Consider the following 20,963-nt stretch of genomic DNA (forward strand, 5'->3'; position numbering starts at 1 on the left):
AGAACGTAGTGGTGGTAGGCTATTATAACATTTCATTTTTGTATCCAACAACAGAGGTGGGGTAGGGGAATAGGAGGCGGAGGGGAGGAAGGGGAGAGCAGTAATCATCTTTAGTAACATAATTTCCTTGTAACGAGGTTGGTGGTGATGATAAAAGTACCACTGGGATCAGTTTTCTGCTTTCTAAAGTAGTTATAACAGATAGGGTTGAGCAAAATGTTTAATTCATTCTCTTGATAACATCCTCTTCCAAGGAGATATTTTGTCCCTGTGGACAAAATAGCCTAATATGGACCAGTCCAGGAATTAGTCATTTCAGTTCAATTTATGGCTTTGCCGATGAATTACTTGCTTTTGCAGTGGTCTTTCTGCCTCTAGTGAGCCACCTCCCTATTGACATTCCCTTGGCTTCTGTTTTCTCAGCGTGGCTTTTATATTTCAAGTACATGTGGCGATGGGAAGGAGCACACAGATGCTGTGGAAGATGTAGATAGTCACACTGTTAGCAGTGGTCCTGCTGGTTACTTCTGTTTCTACCTACATTCATCATACATTTGACTCCACACTCTTTTGGTGTACATATTAGCCTTTTTTCCTCTTAAACTTTTACAGATCTCAATGAAGTTCCTAGTGGCAAATGGCTTTTACCAGTGATGGCTTTTTTGTCTTAAATTTTATTGGAAAGTGATAGGAACTGCTTATATGATTAGAAGTCATGGAAGACTACTAGAATGCCTGTAGAATGATTCATTTCTGAAAAAAATATCTGTTGGAAGTTGACCTTATGATCAGTCATAGATGGTAAAGATGGCAAATTTAATATTAAATGTGAGACATATTTTTAATTGCAGATTTGATTTCTAAAGTTTGTCCTGCACTGGTGAAAACAGCAGTAGACTTGGGATTTTACCATCTTGTCTGACTATATTAAAATTACATGTGTATTTTGCCTACCTGACACACCCCAACCATCCTGCTTAAGCCCTCATTTCTCCTATTCACCAGCAAGTGAATTTCCATTAGTTTAAGAAGATTTATTTGAAAAAGTTCTTGGGGATAGCAATTCTTTTTTAAGGGAGCCCTGTAGCAGTTAGGAAGGGACCTTCAATGTCAAACTAACTCAGTACCTTGTAGCCTGGGAAAGTATAAAGAGAGTTTAATATTCCTGAATTTATCTGTTTCATGAGTCCTTAAGATATGGAAGATAAGTTACTAAGTCTGACATATGATGAAAAAAAATGTTTTTTAATGATTAAGTGTTTAACTCACATTTGGGGTCTTTTGCTCCAAATTCTCTGCTATTTTGCTTAATCAAAAGTTTTTTTTTCTTTTGATCAAATTAAAACCTGATATCTTAAAAGCAAAATTATCATTTTGGAAAAATAATTTTTCCACTTAGACCAGATATTTAGCCCTAAAGAGAAAGTAGGGGAGCATATTTGAGTAATCTAACAACACCAGACTTTTATTTAATACAATATATGTTTGTCTCCTGCTTTTGAAAGTAACTACATTTGACATCCTAGCTCCCAGGATTTTTCTTTTGTTTAAATGTTCATTAATGTTGGTTGTAACAACTCTGGAGAGATAATTGTTCATTTCAGGTCCTTTTAGGTGGCTTGCTTCATTGACAATTTGTAGTGTAAGCCAAATTCGAAGTTTTAAAGACCAATTTTAGTTATCTTTATTTCCCCCAACAATTAAAATAGATGTGTTAATTCCAGCTGGTTACTTCATTAATTTTCTGGATAAACTCTAGGAAGCAGGAACCTGTTTGGAGTTCAGTTTCCAAAACTATACTGAGACTTAGCCAACTTTGAATTTCTGACTTTAGTCTTCAAAATAAAAACATTTATTCATAATCCCCGTGTACCCATGACTTCCTGAAAAGTTCCTGTTAAATGAATTTACACGAATGGAACAATGTCAGTTCTATTGTGTAAGATGGCCTTTTGAAGTGACTGTGTGATGGATCTTTCTTAAAGTAAATGATCTCTCCCTAATTTTTGGCTATGTAAGTTTAGATTTTTATGTCTTCTTCCTCATCATCTATTGCTTCACAAACACCTTGAGTTGTTTTTCTTTTATTATAATCTTTTCTAAATAATTAGGTGCTTTCTGGAATTAAGCTAAGAGGTCTTTATTTTGAGAAACAACAAAATGATGGGATACTCACTAAAAATGTTTTTCTCCCTCAATCCTCCCCTTTCTCCCTTCTTCTTTTGTTCTTTAGCAAGTCCGTACAGCTGGCAGACTGAAAAGGGAGAGGTCTATGAGTGAAAATGCTGTACGACAAAATGGACAGTTGGTCAGAAATGATTCCATGTGAGTAGCACCCATCCCCAAACACTATCCCCCTTCACCCCGCCTCAGATTGCTGCCCCAAAGTCACAGTTGTCTCTCCATTCCCTCCCATTTACCTTTCCTCGACATTTGTTCCTTAGTGATCTTGAGTGTGAGGTTAGTGCTGGATTCAGACTTAGATAAATAAGTCTTTGTGTAGCCAAATGTTCATTGAAAACATTTTCGGTAATATCCTTTTTGATGTTTAATATAGATTGCAATATCTTTATTTCTGTTTTTATGTGATTTGCTCATTTGGAGGTCACTTGCAAAGTATAACTTAAACTGATGAGCTTTTTTAATTCACTTAACTAGCTCTGAGAGATTTTTATCCAGCACATTGTGTTATTAGAATCTGAAAAGTGGTGAAACTCAGCAAAGAATTTCTCTAGTTTCAAATGTAATGTGCATGTGATCTCTTTAAAGGTTTTGAGTCTAAATGAGCTGTGGCAAGCAAAACCATATTAGAAAGTAAATATCTTTACCCTCACAAAGTAATTGGTACTATCTTTCTTAAATATGGTTCTTTGGGGCATGAGGACACATGCAGTTACAAAAAAGTAGAATCATAATCTTTAAATAATTTTGTTTTTGTTTTTTCCATTTTGCTTTCTGATTTGGTGATATCACAACCTGATTCCTTTACTCTATCTTTAGATGTCTTAAAGTAGAAATGCACTCATTATCTTAGGAATCCTTTAGAATTTTTGTGAAATAAAAGCCTTTTACATTTTTAAAAATAATTAAATACCAAGGTTTTTAAAGATTGTATTTTTTATGGAATTGGTGTTTTTGGAGAAAGTAATTACCATTTCTTCCTCACTGATTTTTTAAATCAAAAAAATTATCTGCAAAGGTGGCAGATACAGCTCCCACAGTAGAGCTTTCCATTTTTTTTTTTAGGGAATTGGGATTTCACTACTTGAGAATTATACGAGGCAAAGTGTATAGGCATGGGCATAGTTGAGTGCCCAGTGTGCAGTGTACAAGCTAGAGTGAGCTAAGAATACAGAGCAGGTTAGGAAGTGAGTCTGCAGCAGCGATACTTTTTAATATATTTTTATCTCACATTAGACAGAATTCTCCTGATTAAATTAACTGAAATTTTTATTAAATTTTGAAGCCAAGTGTTCATTTGCCCTTGGTTTAAGGAGTAGGAGAGAAGCAACCATCAAAATTTCTTTGCTAAATTTATTTCCTTTAATGTGTGTAGTCTTTTTATCCCAGATGTTTAAATAGTGAACACACAAATTTATATAATAAGTAGTTGGTTTGGGAAAAACTAAATGGAAAAGAGATGATTTATCCACCCTCATCTATAAATAGTCATAGGTTATAGCAGATCAGGCAAGATACATAAAGGTTTTCTATGTACACCAAGAGATATATATAAGCCATATTCAAGGATTCCAAGTACTTTATGAAAATATGAGAATAGTCATGCAATTTGGCAGACTGATTAAAATAATTAACTTTTATCCCCTACCAAAATAGCTGAATCAAGGACCTGAGTTATTACCTTTTCAAAAAATTTATAAAGAAGTACAAAGACTTTTTAGTAAACCATATAACATAACATAAGCTATATTATTCATAAACCCTTTATTGCTTAACACTTTTCATCTCAGACCAGAAAAAGTGAACAATTGATAACTGTTGCAAAATTTATCTGTTTCAGTCATTTAAATTTCATCACACATAGCTAAATAATTGTTTGGAAAAAAGGAAAGGAATAACTGCATATTATATGTGTGAACTGCTCTGATTAAGGTGTACAGTTGAGGTGATGAGCCGTTTGTTTCTCCCAGATCTTAATGATTATTATGTGGTATAGTTCTCATAGCAGACAAACAATTAATGCCCTTGTGTCTTTTTATTCTTTTAGTTGTCTTTACTAGCCTGTCATCTCAGAACACTTAATTTGATAGTAGTTTTATTCCCTTGTATTTTAGTTCTTTATTTTTGTAGTCTTAAAACTGAGTATAAATTAACAAAAATAAGACTTCAAATCGTGCAGTTGTGCATTTTTAAACTTTTAAGTACCGTATTATGGACTGCCCTTTTTCAGCTTTGTCTTTTTAACAGCAGTGTTTTTATTAACCTCAATATTTTCTCATATTAATGGCAGTAGAGCCTTGCGGTTGCTTTCCTGATACCCCTAAGACATTATGAACATGACAACGTTTTTAATCTCATGCTCAGCATAAATACATAATCTAAAGTTATTTTCAGTGGGGTTCATCACAACTTCAAAGCATCACATAAGTGTTAGAGTGAATGTTTGCGTGTAAGTGAATGCTCAGTGGCACTTTGTGTGGTAAGTACCGTACATACGCAGTGTTACTGATGTGATGAGGCAGGAGTAGGGCAGGATAGAAGGGATTTGCCTCTTGCAAATTATTATTAAACTCTTAATATCTTATGTAACCTCAGTTTTTCCTCACAAGATGAAAATATACATAATTGTACCTTTATCTTTTGCCTCCATTTATGTTATTCCGCCCTCCCCCCTTGGCACCGTTAGGAATAAGGATAGAATGACCCGGAGGCTGAAACCTTCAGTTCTTTCAAGGCCAAATCTTATGTTACTTTTAAGAGGCAGTAGGAGGTACTCGCCATGTCCAGCTATCAACACAAGGGTGGATTTTGAACAGTAGTATTACTATGTGTTACAAAGATGAATGTATAAAAGAAGCGTAATTATTATTTAAGGTGGCTCAGATCAGATTCTGCCCCAAGAAATAAAATTTCAAGGTTCCAGTCATCGCTTTCAACCCCGGAATACACGTAAGATTTTATCCGATCTGCTCTTTGCAAGTAGGAAGTGTTTTAATTCTGCAGGTTTGTAATACTAATTTGTTTTACAAAATGAGTAGCACACAATGCCTTAATTCTCTTACTGCTTGGCTCTGGAATACCTCCCTTAAGGGTTTCTCAAACTATGTCATCAGACCCCTTGAAAGGTGTGTGTATGTATGTATGTGTACTTACATACCATACATACATGTATTGCAAATATATGTGTTTATACACATATTTATCCAAAAAGAAGAAAAATGGGATGATTTAAACATTATTTCCCTGATATATTTCATGCTGACACATGAGTTCTGAACTCAAATTAATCCAGAGCAGTGATTCTTGGTTTTATTGGAGTTACAGTTTGTTATGTTTTCAAAAACAGCCTCCTTAAAGTCCCACTTGTCAAATCTTTAACATTTGAATGAACCAAAACTAAGATTTATTTTGGATTTTTTTTTTAATTGCATGATTCTTTGAGAGAATTACACACCCCTATGTGTTTGAGAATCATTGACCTAGAACCTAACACACAGCACTTGTCGTTGCTTGATATCTGAGGATTGAAGAGCTGCGTAGTTCTTCATTGTCGGGAGAGGCAGATGACAGCATGGGGTGAGGGTGACTTTTTGTTGGTTTTTTGTTTGTTTGTTTGTTTTATTTTGTTTTTTACAAATTGACCTACTGGTTTCTTTTAAGTTCTGAGAATAAGTTATTTGGCCTGAGATAGGGCTGAAAAGAGTATTCTATTATTTACAACTTGAGAATTAATAAGGAAATTTACTGTTTATGTGAAAATACAAATGTTTTCCCTTTGATTGTTTTTGCTCAAAAATTCACTGAAAAGGACCAGCTTCTCACCAAAGAGGTTTAATTTCACAGTTTGAGAAACACTATTTCCCATAGAAATTCTTGGGGGAAAAGGCAGTTGACTTCAGACTCATTTTTTAGTAATGAACATATACATGTTGATGCCAAATAAATTTGGATTAATCTAGTTCTTCTCATACCTTCTAACGTTATTTAGCTAATACTTGTGTGGTAGATTATTATACAAGGCTGAAGTAGAGTGCCAGTAAAATAACATGATTGACACCATCCTAAATACTTTCTTTATGGCCTTTCTAACTTTCAAACAAATTTAAATGAAACTTTTGTCATGGTGGAATGTTGCTAAATATTAGTTTGAAATTAATGACATTCTTTCAGTTGTATAGCATGCTCTGCATTCTTTAGCAACATCTGGGTAATAACCTTTCTACTACTTCTGTTATGAAATGTTTTGGTTTGTTTTTTTAATGGTACCTATCTTTTTTTTTTTTTTGGTAGCAGAAAATGTCTTGAACGCCAATAGAAATTTTTCATTGACCAAATACAATTTCACTCATGCCCTTCTGGTTCTGATACCTCATGCATTAATATTTGGTTCACTTTACTTGCCCCTGATTTTCCTTGTTATTTGTGAAAAGGTGTCAGTTCTTGAGGTTCCAAACTAAAACAATTTTCTCAAAATGAACATGTAGGAAAGAATGAATGTTCTGAGGGCAGTGATTTTTAAGATAAAGATATTCTTCTCTTAATTCTTCATTTGGCTTCCAAAAAATCAGTGCATTTTTGACTAGAACAATCGTGAGCTTTTAACTTTCATAGACTCCTCTTAGCAGTGGCACTTGATGTGACATTATTCCCTGTTGTTGATTTTCAGTTTATCAGGTACTATAATATACTTAGATGGAAGACAAGACAACTTGACATTTTCAATTTAAATGAAATTAAAGGTCATATAATTTTTGGTGACATGACCTAGTAAATAGCCAACCTTGGAGAGAGGACAGGACGAACTCAGATCTACCTCCATCACATGTGTGTCTTGGTTTGCGCACCCTGGACAAGTCACTAAACTTCTCAGTGCTCTAGGCAACTTTTTAACATGAGATGTTGTAAAGAAGGTGCTGACCTGCCTTGGTTGAGCGTATTCCCTTTACTGATGAATCACAGGGTCCAGTCCTTATCCCTGTAGATCTTAGACTTTCTCTCTAATTTCCATTATGAGTATGTTATAAATATTGTGGTTTGGAAAGAAAAGGTAGTAAGGGTATTCTTACATCTCTGATAAAGATAGTAGCTTTCATCTCTCTTAAGTATTTTCTCCCACGTTTTACTTTTAAAACTTTTTTCATTTTATTATATTATGATCCAAGAAACCTTAAGTCTTCAGAACTTAAATAAGCTTTTCTTTAATGCAGTTCTGACGTGAGATATTTTGCAGGAGATGATTTTTCACTTAACTCTTTAGAGACCATTAAATTCTAAAGGATCAAAAACATACGTAATATGCTATCAGGGTCAAAAGTTCAGCTTATCTTCACTTTTTATCATTATATTCTTAACCATCATGTACAAAATGATTTAAGCTTTTAATTCTAAATTAGTATTATATGTGTATATGTGCGCATAGATATAGACATATCTATAAATATAAATATTTCTGTTGACATGCAAATCATAATTTATGTATCTAATTCAGGGAAGTCACATAATGTGTAGAAAAGGATTAGGCAAAAATTATAACTTTCAGTGCAGATACTGATCATTGTTCCTGGCTGGTGCTACAGAATTGTTTTGGTAACTCTTGAATTGTCCAGCTGCTAGACAAACTTTTCAGTGACTTGGAAGATAGGAAATGGATTATTTGTTTCAGATTATTTGTTTTATTTTCTCCCTTTGCCTCTAGGTTCCAGTGGCATTCCTCTAACTGTGATCTCACAACCCTTGTTTCCCATTGTTAGATATTTAGGCATTTCCCAATCTACCTAAAAAGAATAAATTCCAAACCGATTGTTGGTTACTTCACTGGGCATTTTGCCTCAGGATCTTCAGATCTTACCTTTCTCAGTCAGTTTGTAAGCTGTCACAGAGAGCGAACGCCGTCCACTAGGCTGAGTATCCCGCGATTCAGGATGGCTTTTGCCATATACTATCATGTAAACATATTCCCAGAATGGGCAAATCAGCAGACTGATTTCCAGTTTCCAATTCTCAAGACAAAAATTTAGGAAAGCTACCAATAAGGTGATGTTACCCTGACATTTTTTAACCTTACCCTTGGCTCTAACATAGATTCCTAAATGGTTGGGAATTTGAAACAAAAATGTCAGAGTTCCCAAAGATTTGTTATCATGGGACTCCAAAATCTTGTCTGCTCCATAATTTCCTCACTCATCTTGCAGCTTCATAAGAATTTCCATTCACATCCAGAAGTCCAACATTAACCAAAATAAATAAAGTACCTTCATTTTACTTGGTCCATTGCTAAATGGTATCATTGACTTGGGTCTAGTTATCATTCTTTGACCCAACACACAAAGATAAAATTCATCATGCATACTAACCTTGTCACAAAGGCAGAATGTGGAACAGTCAATTCTCTTGGGTGTCATAATTCAGCTTTTATGTAGTCATGAGTAACTGGACCAGGAGATGGGGTGCCGCATCTGTGTGCTATTCCAGTACCTAATAGTGAACTGAACATCTTCCAAGATTATTAAGGTTACCAAAAAGCCCTTTCCAGTCTTAAGAAGAGTTTATTTGGCAGGTAACCAAATATAATAGAGGTGTTCAAATGTGCTCAGCTTTTAGGAGGCTGGAGATGGAGCCAAAGAAAGTAAACCTTAGGCTAAATATGAGTAAAAAATTCAGAATACTCTCGCTCAGAAGGAGCAATGGCCCATTGTCTTCCTAATTTTAAAAGCATTCTTGGCCTCCAAAGATTAGGCAGTGCTACCTTGTCTTAAAAAATTCTAATTTCTCAAATTTGTTTTTTACTATTTCAGTAATTTTCAGTAGTGCATATGAGCTTGGACAAATGAGTAATCACAATGCTTTTCTACAGTTTTATAGAACTTAGATATTTATTTTCATCTTTTTATTTTTAAAAAACTGATTTCCTAAAAAAATGATCTCCAATTAACAGTTTCCTTTTTCTTTAAATGGAAGATTCATGAATTACATATTGCTAAATAGGCTTTTGATATTCATTCATGTGTTTGAATTTTGACATCTGCATATTATAATTCTTTATGAGGATTCTAATTATCATGGAGGTATATACAGTTCACTTGCTTAGACACATGTTTACGTCAGACTGAATACCAGATAAACTGAATGTCTCCAAGGCAGGGGAACAGCCCCATTGGAATTGATTTCTGCCCTTTCATATTAATGCAGTTAGATTACTTTCATATTTTGATACAAAAACTACTGTTCTTATTTGCCATTTAGTTTTGAATTTTTTTCTTAAGTGAAATTAACATCTTATAACTTTGTTGGGTTGATGGTATTTTATCTGCTTGAAAGTGGAGGGTGGGAAAAGGGAAGGAAAAATGAAGTATAAATGTTTGGGGAAGATATTTAACTGAAGTTTTGTTAAAATCTGACTCCAGTATTTTTCTCTTCATTTGCTGTGCTTGCGTAAACAGTGTGACACCATCACCACAACAGGCCCGTGTCTGTCCTCCCCATATGTTACCCGAAGATGGATCTAATCTTTACTCTGCTCGGGGCATTTTGTCGTTTATCCAGTCTTCCACTCGTAGGGCTTACCAGCAGGTCTTGGATGTGCTGGATGAAAATCGCAGGTGATTGGCCATCAGTGACTCTTCCAGCTTTTACCGCTTTGTTTTTCATTATGATTATTTTTGACTTCTTGTTAGTGGGATGTGGTGTCTTTTGTGTTTTTTTCCTAACTTTCTTACTAACAAGCAGTGGATGAAACAACTTGTTTTGCTTTCTTTTGCTTTCAGTATTCTTAACTTATCCAAAATTCACATTTCTGAAGATTGTTACCTAATTATTCTCCTTGGCAAAGTACAATAGTTAGTTTCTAACTGCAGAGAGTAACCAGTTTTTTTTAAGTTTTAGTTCACTAATTCTGGATACTTGACATTGGATATGCCGAGAGATAACTAATTGTTGTTATTCGTACAAATAAGATTGACCTCCCCAGGCTCATAAGATTTATTGTATGAAGGGCCCTCAGTCATGATCTAGTCATAGTTGTAGAGCTTTTACAGGTGAGGCACTGAGGCCCAGAGAGTTGAAATGGTTTCCCCATTTATATCGTAAAGCCAGAATTGGAAGCTGGGCTCTCTGGTTGAAGCCAATGTTCTTATTCCTATATCATATTAAAGCACATTTGAAGAAGGTTTATCCAAAATAATGTTGGTTAGATGTTGTCATATACTATCATTTTGTGCAGGAGAAATTTAGTCTTTTTCTGTCTAATCACAGAGCTGTGACTTAAAACATGTGGGACATATAACATAGGCACATCAGCTTATTTACAAATAGATTTTGATGTGGGTAAGAAACAAATATTGACTCCTTTTAAATATTGAATATTAATCACAAGCAGATGACTAACTTATGTTTACTCTGTGTAAAACACTGTACACTTTTACTGTAGGTAGCAAAATTTTACCTTGTTTTTTTTTCCCCTATCTTACTTGAATGGTGCATTAGACTACAAAGCTAGCACTTTTTTGACACTGACTGTGCCCACATTTATAGCTGTATTGAGAGTATTTCTTTAAAAGCACTTCAGAATGCCCTTTTTGGTGATATCTTCATGGCCAGTATTTTACTGATTCTCTTTATCTGGGGGACGGGGAAGGTGAGGAAAGAGATTATGACTTCAGTAGGGAAAGCTCAGTGGATAAAGTCTTTACTGATGCAAATCAGCTGTTACTCTGCCATTGTAGAGTTGCTTGTGGTTAGTGAAGCCAGTTTATTCCTTCCAGGTTTCTGTCAGAGATGGGCCTTTGTACCTAATCTTTCTGACTTTGAGGCTAGCTCTGTATCCACTAGTGATGTGACATCACCTCTTAGCATCTATAATAAAATCTCCCAATTATATAGAACTTTGGGTTTACCAAGCTCTTTCTCCTTCACCACTCCAGGAGAGAATTAATCCTAGTTATCACGAAACTCCATTTTACAGATGTGGAAGCTGAATTTCAGACAAATTACTGTCCTAAAGTGATTTTGAGTGTACTGTGAACATGTGCTTTTGAAGCTTGTAATATAGTATCTTCAGTAGAAGAATAAGTAATGTGTAATTTTCTAGACTGCTCTTCTACACACTATAGCAATAAAGCAAGATTTTTTAAAATGCTGCTTAATATTGTAACTACAATTTTAACTTTATTTTTTGAAGACCTGACAACATAGCTGGTCTTTATTTTAAAAGAGCTATTCATCAATACCTTTCATAAGAGATCATATATTGAAAATATTATGTATTATTGTCTGTGGCTTATTGTGAAAGAAATCTTGCCACTTTTTACCACAGTGTGTACATATACATGAGTCAGTAGGAGAGCAATTAGCTGTCATTTACACAAGACCTGTTGGTCTATTCAAATAGCAAGGTACCTGGCCCATAATTCTAGACCATGGGAATTGCTGCTCTGGGGTCTCTTCCCTTCTTGTTAGAGGGATGCTAGACTGGGCCTGCAGACAGAGATCACACAGTGATTCTGGAGTGTGCTTGTGGATTGGGGTCTTCTCCTCTACAATCTGCAAGTCCTGGGACTTTTCTAGAGTCAGTCTGTCTCTTAATAAGAATTTCCCTAAACTTCAAATGGCACAGAACTGTTCCTATGTGGCCTCACATATCTGGCATGGTCTAGAAGTCCTCAGTTTAAAGAACGTGAACTATAGGTGGCTAGTATATTACCTGTCCACTGAGTAGGAATATTTATCTGGCCTATAGTTATTATGTATAGCTCTCTGTAGGAGTTTTACAGTTTCTTGGATAGCACTAAATTCCAATATAAAAATTGTAATAAAATTGTAATGACTAGTCATGAATACTAAAAAAAATTCTCCCCAAGTTCCAGAGTCCTGATTTGTATAAATTATGATAAAATTACAACATAATAAAATAAATTGAATATTTCTTAGAAAGGTCACCATAGTATTAACTAAACCAGTAATAATATCTCCATTTGTTAGATGGAAAGAATTTGCATCAGGTTCACTGGTGCAGCTTCAGAATTCTTACTAGACCAGGACATCAAGTGAATTTATCTGTGAATTTTTAGATATTTAAAATTTTAATTATTTCAGAGTCTTTCTGGGCAAAAATCTTAATCTTTCCTTAACCACTAACAGCACAACTAGTGTGTATAATTTAGATAATTTTTAATTATTCATGGGTTAATTGTATTCATAATGGTATTATGTGGTCTCTTTAGACACCTCACAAAATATTTATTAACTCAGAACTTGTAATGATAGATTCTCTTCCTAAATATACAATCTCAGTGCATGGATTCTTTAAGGAAAGTTTTATGTTGTATTCAAATTTCTTAAATTCTACATGTTGGATAAGCTTTATTCAAAGTTAGCAGCAACAAGTAAAATTCCTCTTACAAAAACCTCATAGCATGATTTCTTAGAAGTCAGAAAATAGGAATGTGAAATTTGGATAATTATTTATCTGCATGATTACAAAATAATGCTGCTTATACAGGTTTAAATGCTTTTTGTTGTTATTATTCTGTAAGATAACTTTGTTTTCCTTCGTTAATTTTTGCTCTGGGGTTTAATGGGATATCTTTTAACTTTGGTCCTGTCCACTTCAGAAAGAGTATTTTTAAGTGAGCTAGAGCTATTTGTGTTATTGAGTTTCTGGGATTTTTTCCAAATAGCTCTTCTGTCAGCTTTGCTATTATTATATCATAATGACTTGGCATAAGTACCTTTTTTTTTTTTAATTAAAAGGACGTTGATTTTTTTTATTTTAAAATTACTTATTTAAATTTTTCACTATGATTACTTTTTTTGCATTTCAGAATGGACAATGAAAATAGGTCAGTTTTGCTTCACCTCTTGAGTTTGTAATTGTGCAATGAAAATTCAGATCATTAAAAAAAATGCTGGAAATATTTTTTTACATCAGTTTAGTAAATATTTATAACTTTTGACAGTGTCCTGTCAGTGTTACTCCTATTATGCATTTGGTAATTGATAAAATAACATTAATTCTAAAAATGAACATTGCCACATACAAAGCAAAATTTTAAATTATTTTAGGTAGGTTGAAACGTTTTCCATTTTGACATTCTCCTAACACTCAAGCTTATTTTGTTTTAGAAATCTTGACCTACGAATCTTGGAATTTTAGCATGGAGAAATAAGGTACATGTAAGGGCCACCAAGTTAGAATTAGATTTCAATTATAAGATTTCCAGATTAACTAATAGAGGAATGCATCATAGTCTTCATTTGATATGTTTAATTAGTGTCATTTGATGATGGGTCTTCCTTCAGTTTACAGTTTTAAATTGTTGAATGTATATATACATTCATGTATGTATACAGATGCATACATATGTACATGTATGATGGACAATCTCCATAGCCTGTTTGACATGGCATATCAAACTTGTTGTTAAGTGTGACCATAAGAGTAATTAGAGTCACAAATGAATTCACCTGTTGAAGTACTTGTTAGAAGTACTCTTTTCCATGAGTATCTGGTGAAGAATTTCCACAAGACTCATTCCTGTTCCCAGAAGGGTGGTATGTGCAGCAAGACCTAGTGTCCCGAGGATATATGGGCCATTTTGGCTTAGTCCTTGATAAGACAAGAGGCATCTCAGAAACACTGTGTTTGATCCTTATCTTTTACTCATTTAAGTCAATGATTGCAAGAAAATACCTACTAATGACCACAGTTTTGTTCATCTTGCATTCACAAATCTAGTTACTTGTGTATACAATTTGAAATAAACTAACGAAGCTCATCTGTCTTATCTTTGGAAGACAAATTAGCACTGAAGTAATTTTGTCATGAGACTACCAAAATACCTTTTTTTAAAGTGTCCATCCAATGTAAAAATGATTGATACTTTTAAAGAAAAAATCCCATTTTATTATAAGAATATTATTTAAACTATAGTAGAAAAAGGCATTGTAATGGTTAGCATGCCTCAAAATGTATTTATAGGTTTTGTTATTTTTCCCAATTTTCAAAAATACACACACACAATACACAGGCACAGGTATGTGGTGGGAAATGCAGAGTTTGCAGAGTTGTAATTGACACTCTTCCCTTGATTTGTATTATATGATTGTGCCTGTGTAAAATTGTTTATTTCTGTTCTGCCATTCAAAATAGTGCTATGCAATTTACATTACTATATAAAAGAAACAAAGTGACACAAATTATCTTTGCAATAGAGCTGACTGACCACAGATGTGTTTACCTGATAGTTCTTCTCTACTTGGCAGCATATTGTTAACAATATAAACTATTATCTTTGTACTACCATCCATTTTGTCAGTTGCCACAGTGTAGAATTAACCATTCAAGTTATAGTAAATTTTAGGAAAAAATATTCCACATTAAAGGCTACCTATTAAGGAAATTAGAATTTCAGTGCTCCATAAGAGAAAATGGTGTGTGTGTATATGTAATTCTGCCAGATGCCTGTCTAATTTGCCTTTATATTATAATTACCAGTTTGAGAAGACAAAATGAAATGCGATGTGAAAGGTAACCTTTGACTTCTTGGCTGTGCATTATAGAATGGAAATCTTTGTGGCGGAAGTGACTCTTTCATACTATTCATGTGGCAGATATGTTTAAATAGAAATGTGCTTTTCAAATCTCAAGCTCTCATCTGTTGTGGTGACTTGAGCAACAGTGGCTTCTGCTAACATTTATCTAACAAGTGTAATACTAGCATATTCTGGATGGTGTTTCAGTACTAATTTTGATAGTTATGCAGGTTTAAAATAGGTCATAAATCTTTAATATACAATTTTACTTCTCCTTTGACTTAACTAACAAGATATAAGTTTCATGAGCCTCCCCAAATGTACTTTAGCATTCCACTCCAAACCCTGAATCTTTAGCCTTGGGTACATACCCTTGTGCTGCCTTTACAGAAAACAAACATTAAAATTGTTGGGTTTTCAGGTCGCATTTGATGACAATAAATTACACTGTGACCAGAAGTCCTGTGAATCTTACTGACTTTTGGAGGAGACAACTCCAGAAGATACTAAAATATTTATTATGGATATAAAATACAGAATCAGACAGCACCTGATAGTACCTGGAATGAAATTACATCAACCACAAAGAAAACAAGAATTTCTCTTCTCTCTTCTCCTTTTCCCTTCTTTTTCCCTTCTGTTTCAGTAAACTTTGCAGACTACTTTGGGGAGAATTGCTTCATGGCCTTCTAGAGCTTTTAATTTGGTGGGAAAGGCACTAATCACTTGTCTGAGTGGTGAACTCTGATTATCCCAGTTAGAACCAAGTCCAGTGTGTGTAGGCCCTGAGCTCCATTCCCCACACAGTTTTCCACCGCACCTCAGCCTTCATTGCCAGCAGCCCTGTATGTCAGTCCTGGTTGTTTCTGGAGATTAAACTTCAGTTATGGAGTTTTGCATGCTGCCTTACCTGCTCCTGCTCAGCTTCAAAAGCCCAGCATCCCCAAGTGACCTTTTTGGCTCCAGAACTGAGGAATATATCTCTTCTCTTAAAACAGAAGGTCGTTCATACTCAGTGGGCTCTTTTGTTTTGTGTTTTTAAATGTAATCCAAAGAAATGAAGTGATACAGCAAGTCCAAGACTGAGATAAATGATCTGGTGGGCCTGGGAAGGGGGGGGGGAGGGGAGCCATGGAAAATACTAGTTGAAAATTACAATTATGATTGAACAGAGTAGGACTGATTTGTATCATGAGCAACCATGATCATGCAGGTGCAACTAATTGATCCTGAGACATATTTTTGAAGTTTCTCATTAAAAAGAGAAATTCCAGAGGACTTGAGTTTCATCAAGTTTAAATGACAACTTATATTATGAACACTTTTATCACAGCAGCATAAATGTCACCTAGGTTTTTATCAGTTTAATTTTATTTGTGGAAAAATATAAAAAAGAAGGCATTTAAAATTATTTTAGGTAACATTATATTGTATTGAAATATTATACAATATAATTGAATATATTTGACATTTCTCTTTGTCCTGTTTTTTTCCCTGTTTTTCTCTTTTTTCATTACTTCCTCTCTTGTTTCCTGATCTGTCTTGTGCCTACTTCCTGCAAAACCCTGCTTTAGGCCAGTGTTACGTGGGGGGTCCTCGGCTGCCACTTCTAACCCTCATCATGACATCAGGTAAACTGAGTGTCCTCATTGAGCCTTTTTTGCCAATCAAGGGTAAATAGTTTAATAAAATTTGTTCTCTTAAAGATGTGTGAAATTTCAAATACATTAACTGTTAGATTTTCTAATATACCTTGGATTTCTTTAGTTTTCACTTCTGTGATTCAGTTACCTATAAGGGAAATGTTTTTACTACTCATGATATTCTGGCATCTGTCTGTCAGGCAATTTCTTTACCTTAAAAGTTAAAGTTTCAGTTGCTTTTACTTTCAGTGAGCCCTCTTAAGTTTTATCTGCTGCCTGAGAAAGACAACTTGTAGGACCCACTCATACTTTAAAAAAAGAAAAGCACAGTAAAAAGACATAGACTCGTAGAAGTGCAGAAATAAAAGCCTTGAGAAGACTTAGCATGTCATTTAGACCAGGATTCTTAACTTGACATCCATGAACGTTTTATATATATATGTATATATAATTTTGATAGTTGTATCTTGGTGTTTCTTGTAGTCTCAGTATATCTAATACGTTTAGATTATTTAGTGATTTTCCATGTTTAATTTTTGCATTTAAAAATATTTTTCTGAGAAATGGTCCTTCAGTCTCCACAAGACTGGCAGAGGGATCTGTGATACAAAAAGGATTAAGAACCACTGATCTGAACCACGTTCATCATTTTGTAGATGAGGAATCCTGTCATCTGGGGAAGAGGAGAGAGTTGCTTACAGGCGCACAGAGCCAGTGATCAGACCCTTGTCCTCTTATGACCAGTGTCTCTATTGTACCACATTGCTTCTCTCAAGTCTTAATTTATGTGCATCTAATTGTTTCTGAAGATTCTTCCATTGTTGCACATTAATGTTTTAGAATGACATAGACAGGGTTCTTCTTTGCATTAGGTCTCTAAGGAATCATTTTTAATTTGCAGAAAGAAAAGTTGATAACCTAATTAAACTTTAAAAAATTACTTTGATTTTAATTTCTTAATTCAGCTGTTCCATATATAATTCAAAACTTTTTTCCCTCCTGGGAATTTACATAGCTTTACCTACTGTCATTGACCCTCTCCATCTGTGTATTCAAATCAGGGACTCTGTGATCTCATATAGATATAAATATTCCCTCCAGCCATGAAGATCACATCCCATCTCTGCCTGCCCATCCTGCCTTCCCTATACCAGTAAGTCTCAGGTGCAGACCAAAAGTAAATGGGGGCAAGCATCAGGGGCTCCAAAGCAAAAGAGCCCCTGCTTTACCTTCTACTGGAGGGAATACACATCCCCCTTGTCAGCTGGGAGCGGGTGGCAGAAGTATTGGAAAATGAGACATTACTGGACACCAGCTACTACTTGAATTTTTCTTTTTACTAAAGTAATTAAATTCATGACAATTTCTTCATTTTTGTTCTATGGCCCACTTTTCCTTTCCTTGTTTAAGTCTTTTCAAACTGTTAGCCAATAGTGTTTTGACTCTGCTTTCTTATAATTTTCAATTTCAAGTCATACGGACCTCAATTAAAAAGGTAAGGTGTTTTGGAAACCAGAAAATGTTTAACCTGGAGGCTGTGAATTTATTGATATTTTGATAACTATTGTAATCCTATGCATCTTACTCTTTGCATTTAAAGAACAGTATTTATTGGCTTCCCCAGACCACCATGATTAAAAAAAAAAGTTAAGAACTCTAGAATAGACAACATGTTAAGAAACTTGCTTGCACATTGCAAGTTTCATTGAGAATGTCAGATTTCTTTTTACTTGCTTAGATTTCTTTGACAGGTAAATCTTATTCAGTCATTTTTCAGTCATGTCCAACTCTTCATGACCCTGTTTGGGGTTTCCTTGGCAAAGATACTGGCGTGGTTTGCCATTTTCTTCTCCAGCTCATTTGACAGATGAGGAAGCTGAGGCAAAGAGGGTTAAGTGACTAAGGTTCACACAGCTAGTAAGTGCCTGAGGCCACTTTTGAACTCATGAAGGTGAATCTTCCTTGATTTCAGGCCCAGTACTCTATCCACTGCACCACCTAGCTGCCCCCAAACGTTACCTAACAGTTTATACGAGGTTTTGAAAATTTAGTGCTTCCCTTCCATTTGTAATTAGCTATTTCTTGTCTCCAGATTTAACATTTTCAGCTGTGTAGTATAAGTGTAATATAGTGTAGTGTAAGTGTTATACCCATTGGTATTATCTAGGGACTTTTCAGGAATTTTTTACATTAATTTGTCCATATTTTGTTTTCTCCAAATCCTGCTACATATATGTAATACCAGGAGAATAACATAGTATTGGTGGTACTGGGATATGGGAGAAGTCTGTAGCCATAAGGATTTTTAGCCTTTTCTTTTCCCATTTTTTTTCTTTATTTGCCATTCTGTGACTTGCCCCTGGTCAAACAATGAGTGTTAGGGTCTTTGTTTAAACCCTCACACTCCTTCCAAGGACAGCCCTCTTCTCTGCTTCCTCCTCCTGGCTTGGCATCTATCTCATCCATCTGGTTCGTTTAGCTCCTTCACTAAGTAAATGAAGAAACTGGAGTCCCAGGGAAGCTGGGGCCTCTGTTTCTAGGTCCAGGACTAAATTTGTTAATTAATATAGGGAATTCCCAGGCAAGGAAACTCTCTCTACCAGTGCAGCTTGGTAACTTCTACTTCTCGTCTCAGAGATTTGCCTAGAAAACTCAGAGGTCAGTTGGCTTGCCCATGGTCACATGAGCCAGTATGTCAGAGGCAGGACTGAAACCCAGGCCTTCCTAGCTTCAAGACTAGCTTTTTCTTTCCACTAGGATACATGGTCTCTGTTGCAATCACTAACGTTAAGTAAGATAAGATGTATGATAAAAATTACATTGTATTCCCTGTACCCGCACATTGAGGCAAGAAGGGACATTTTAGGAAGATTTTTCACCAATAAGATCTGGAACAAAAAACATTTAACCCAGTTAACTGACTTCAGTTAACCCAGAACAAAGTAGTCTCTAATTTTTCCAAGTAGTTGAAGTGTATTGTAGTAGACAGAAAAAATGCCAGTAAAATTACATTTAAATTAGGACCACAAGTTTTTGTTTTGCTGTTGCACCTCCTTCCAAAAAAAATATCCAGACACTGTTTACTTCTTTTTCTTGTTATTTTGTTAGGTGTTTGGTTGGGTTTGTTTTTTTTTTTTTTGTAATGACATATTTTAAAAGTGAAACTGTTACAATTCGTTTTTGTCTTTTGTTTTGGAATGGCAAGCTATATGTGGCTCCTGGTGGTACCATTTATAACGTTGGTTCCTAAGGTTGTATCATTCATTTAAAAATGTCATCTTTGTATATCTTTGGAAAGGAAATTCCTATATTTGTCCCCAAGTGAGTAAGATATGACCTGCCCCCCCACCACAGATCCCAGGAGCCTTGGTGCAGTTTGAAGCTTTAGGTTACAGCTCTTAGATTTGCATAGCTTCAGACTGTACTAAGATTTTAGGGACATTATGAACCTGCTCTTTTGCACATACATACCTTATATAGTAAAGTCATACAAGTACTTTTGCCCATCTGTTTGGGACCTGAAAGTAAAGATTAGTCTGTGAAGGGAAATTGTGCTCATCCTGTGGGAGAATACAGAAGATAGAGGCTAGAAACTCTGTAAAGGGAGAGGACAGTCACTGTACTGGGTGGGAGTAGCAGGTGGCAGGGGGTGATTGGAGAAACCCAAAGGACTCCATCTCTGGCCCTACTGTAAGACAGAGTTCTGCATTATGTGAGTATGGCTAATACATAAATAAAGAGAATGTTTGTTTTTCAGCCAGACTGTCCAAAGTTGGAGATATTTATAAATCATATATACTTTTTAAGATGTAAGTTATTTTTCCCTGAGCAGACAGACTAGAGTATTTATCATTTGTTACCATGTCAGCATCTAGCTGATAACTGGATGGAAATGAGAGCATGCAGACGTCCTTCTCTCTGGAGTTTAAAGCAGATTTTAGAAACCTTTCTCAGCCTGAGGCTCTTCTTGGTATCAGGCTAAATTCCCTTTGTCTCCCCTCTGTTTCAGAATTATCTTAAAACTCTTAATCTGGGTCAGTGGTTCTTTATATTTGCAGGTTCCTCTTCTTGAAAATGTCCCATCCCTGTCATCTAGGTAGCTGCCAACCTAAACTCCTTTGTCATTTCACGTTATTGGTATCAGTTCAGATTGTGTGGTCTGTAACTACTACAAATTGTGAAGTTCTTTTCTGAAAATCCATTGCATGTCTTTGGCACATTGTTAATAATATTTTCTTTTATATTCCTAAGCTCTCTTTCCGTTTCTTCTCTACCAGATACGGTCTTTCCAGTTTGGATGCGACAATCGAAGGAACGCCAGATGATGTGACTGTAGTAGATGCTGCTACCCTGAGACGTCAGGTACCTGAAAAACACTGGTTAAGATGTTCTGGCTAAGAAGTTGGATGACTACTTATGCCCTTGTTGAAACTATACATCTGTTAGAATTTCCTTGACTTCCGAAAGCTTTGACATTGGATACATCGTCTTGTCTGCCTTTATACTCAATTCATGTTAGGAGGAAGTTAGGCAAATCATTGAAAGTTTTTTCTGAACAAAGTGATGTAGTGAAAGAGTCTAGGATTTGAAATCAGTGAGCCCAAGTTCAGA

The 20,963-nt window shown here is 35.1% G+C and overlaps 1 protein-coding gene and 1 long non-coding RNA gene across 51 annotated transcripts in view; one reads left to right on the forward strand and one right to left on the reverse strand.

Moving 5' to 3' along the window:
• MFF (mitochondrial fission factor) overlaps positions 1–20,963 on the forward strand; it is a 46,465-nt gene that overhangs the window by 22,441 nt on the left and 3,061 nt on the right. For 17 of the 50 annotated variants that reach the window (XM_072618002.1, XM_072618007.1, XM_072618001.1 and 14 more), the window contains 4 exons: positions 2,234–2,325; positions 9,621–9,779; positions 16,284–16,340; positions 20,630–20,714. In XM_072618002.1, coding sequence (XP_072474103.1) covers positions 2,234–2,325; positions 9,621–9,779; positions 16,284–16,340; positions 20,630–20,714 — 393 coding nt within the window. The remainder of the gene's footprint in view (positions 1–2,233; positions 2,326–9,620; positions 9,780–16,283; positions 16,341–20,629; positions 20,715–20,963) is intronic. The other 33 variants (XM_072618036.1, XM_072618035.1, XM_072618043.1 and 30 more) reach the window with 3 other exon arrangements.
• Positions 203–8,646, reverse strand: LOC140509931 (uncharacterized). The gene is made up of 2 exons (XR_011969010.1): positions 8,030–8,646; positions 203–475 (listed from the first exon to the last, which is right to left on the reverse strand). It is a non-coding gene; the product is annotated as an uncharacterized lncRNA (long non-coding RNA).

The sequence above is a fragment of the Notamacropus eugenii genome, chromosome 6, assembly GCF_028372415.1.
Source record: "Notamacropus eugenii isolate mMacEug1 chromosome 6, mMacEug1.pri_v2, whole genome shotgun sequence".
Taxonomy (NCBI): Eukaryota; Metazoa; Chordata; class Mammalia; order Diprotodontia; family Macropodidae; genus Notamacropus; species Notamacropus eugenii.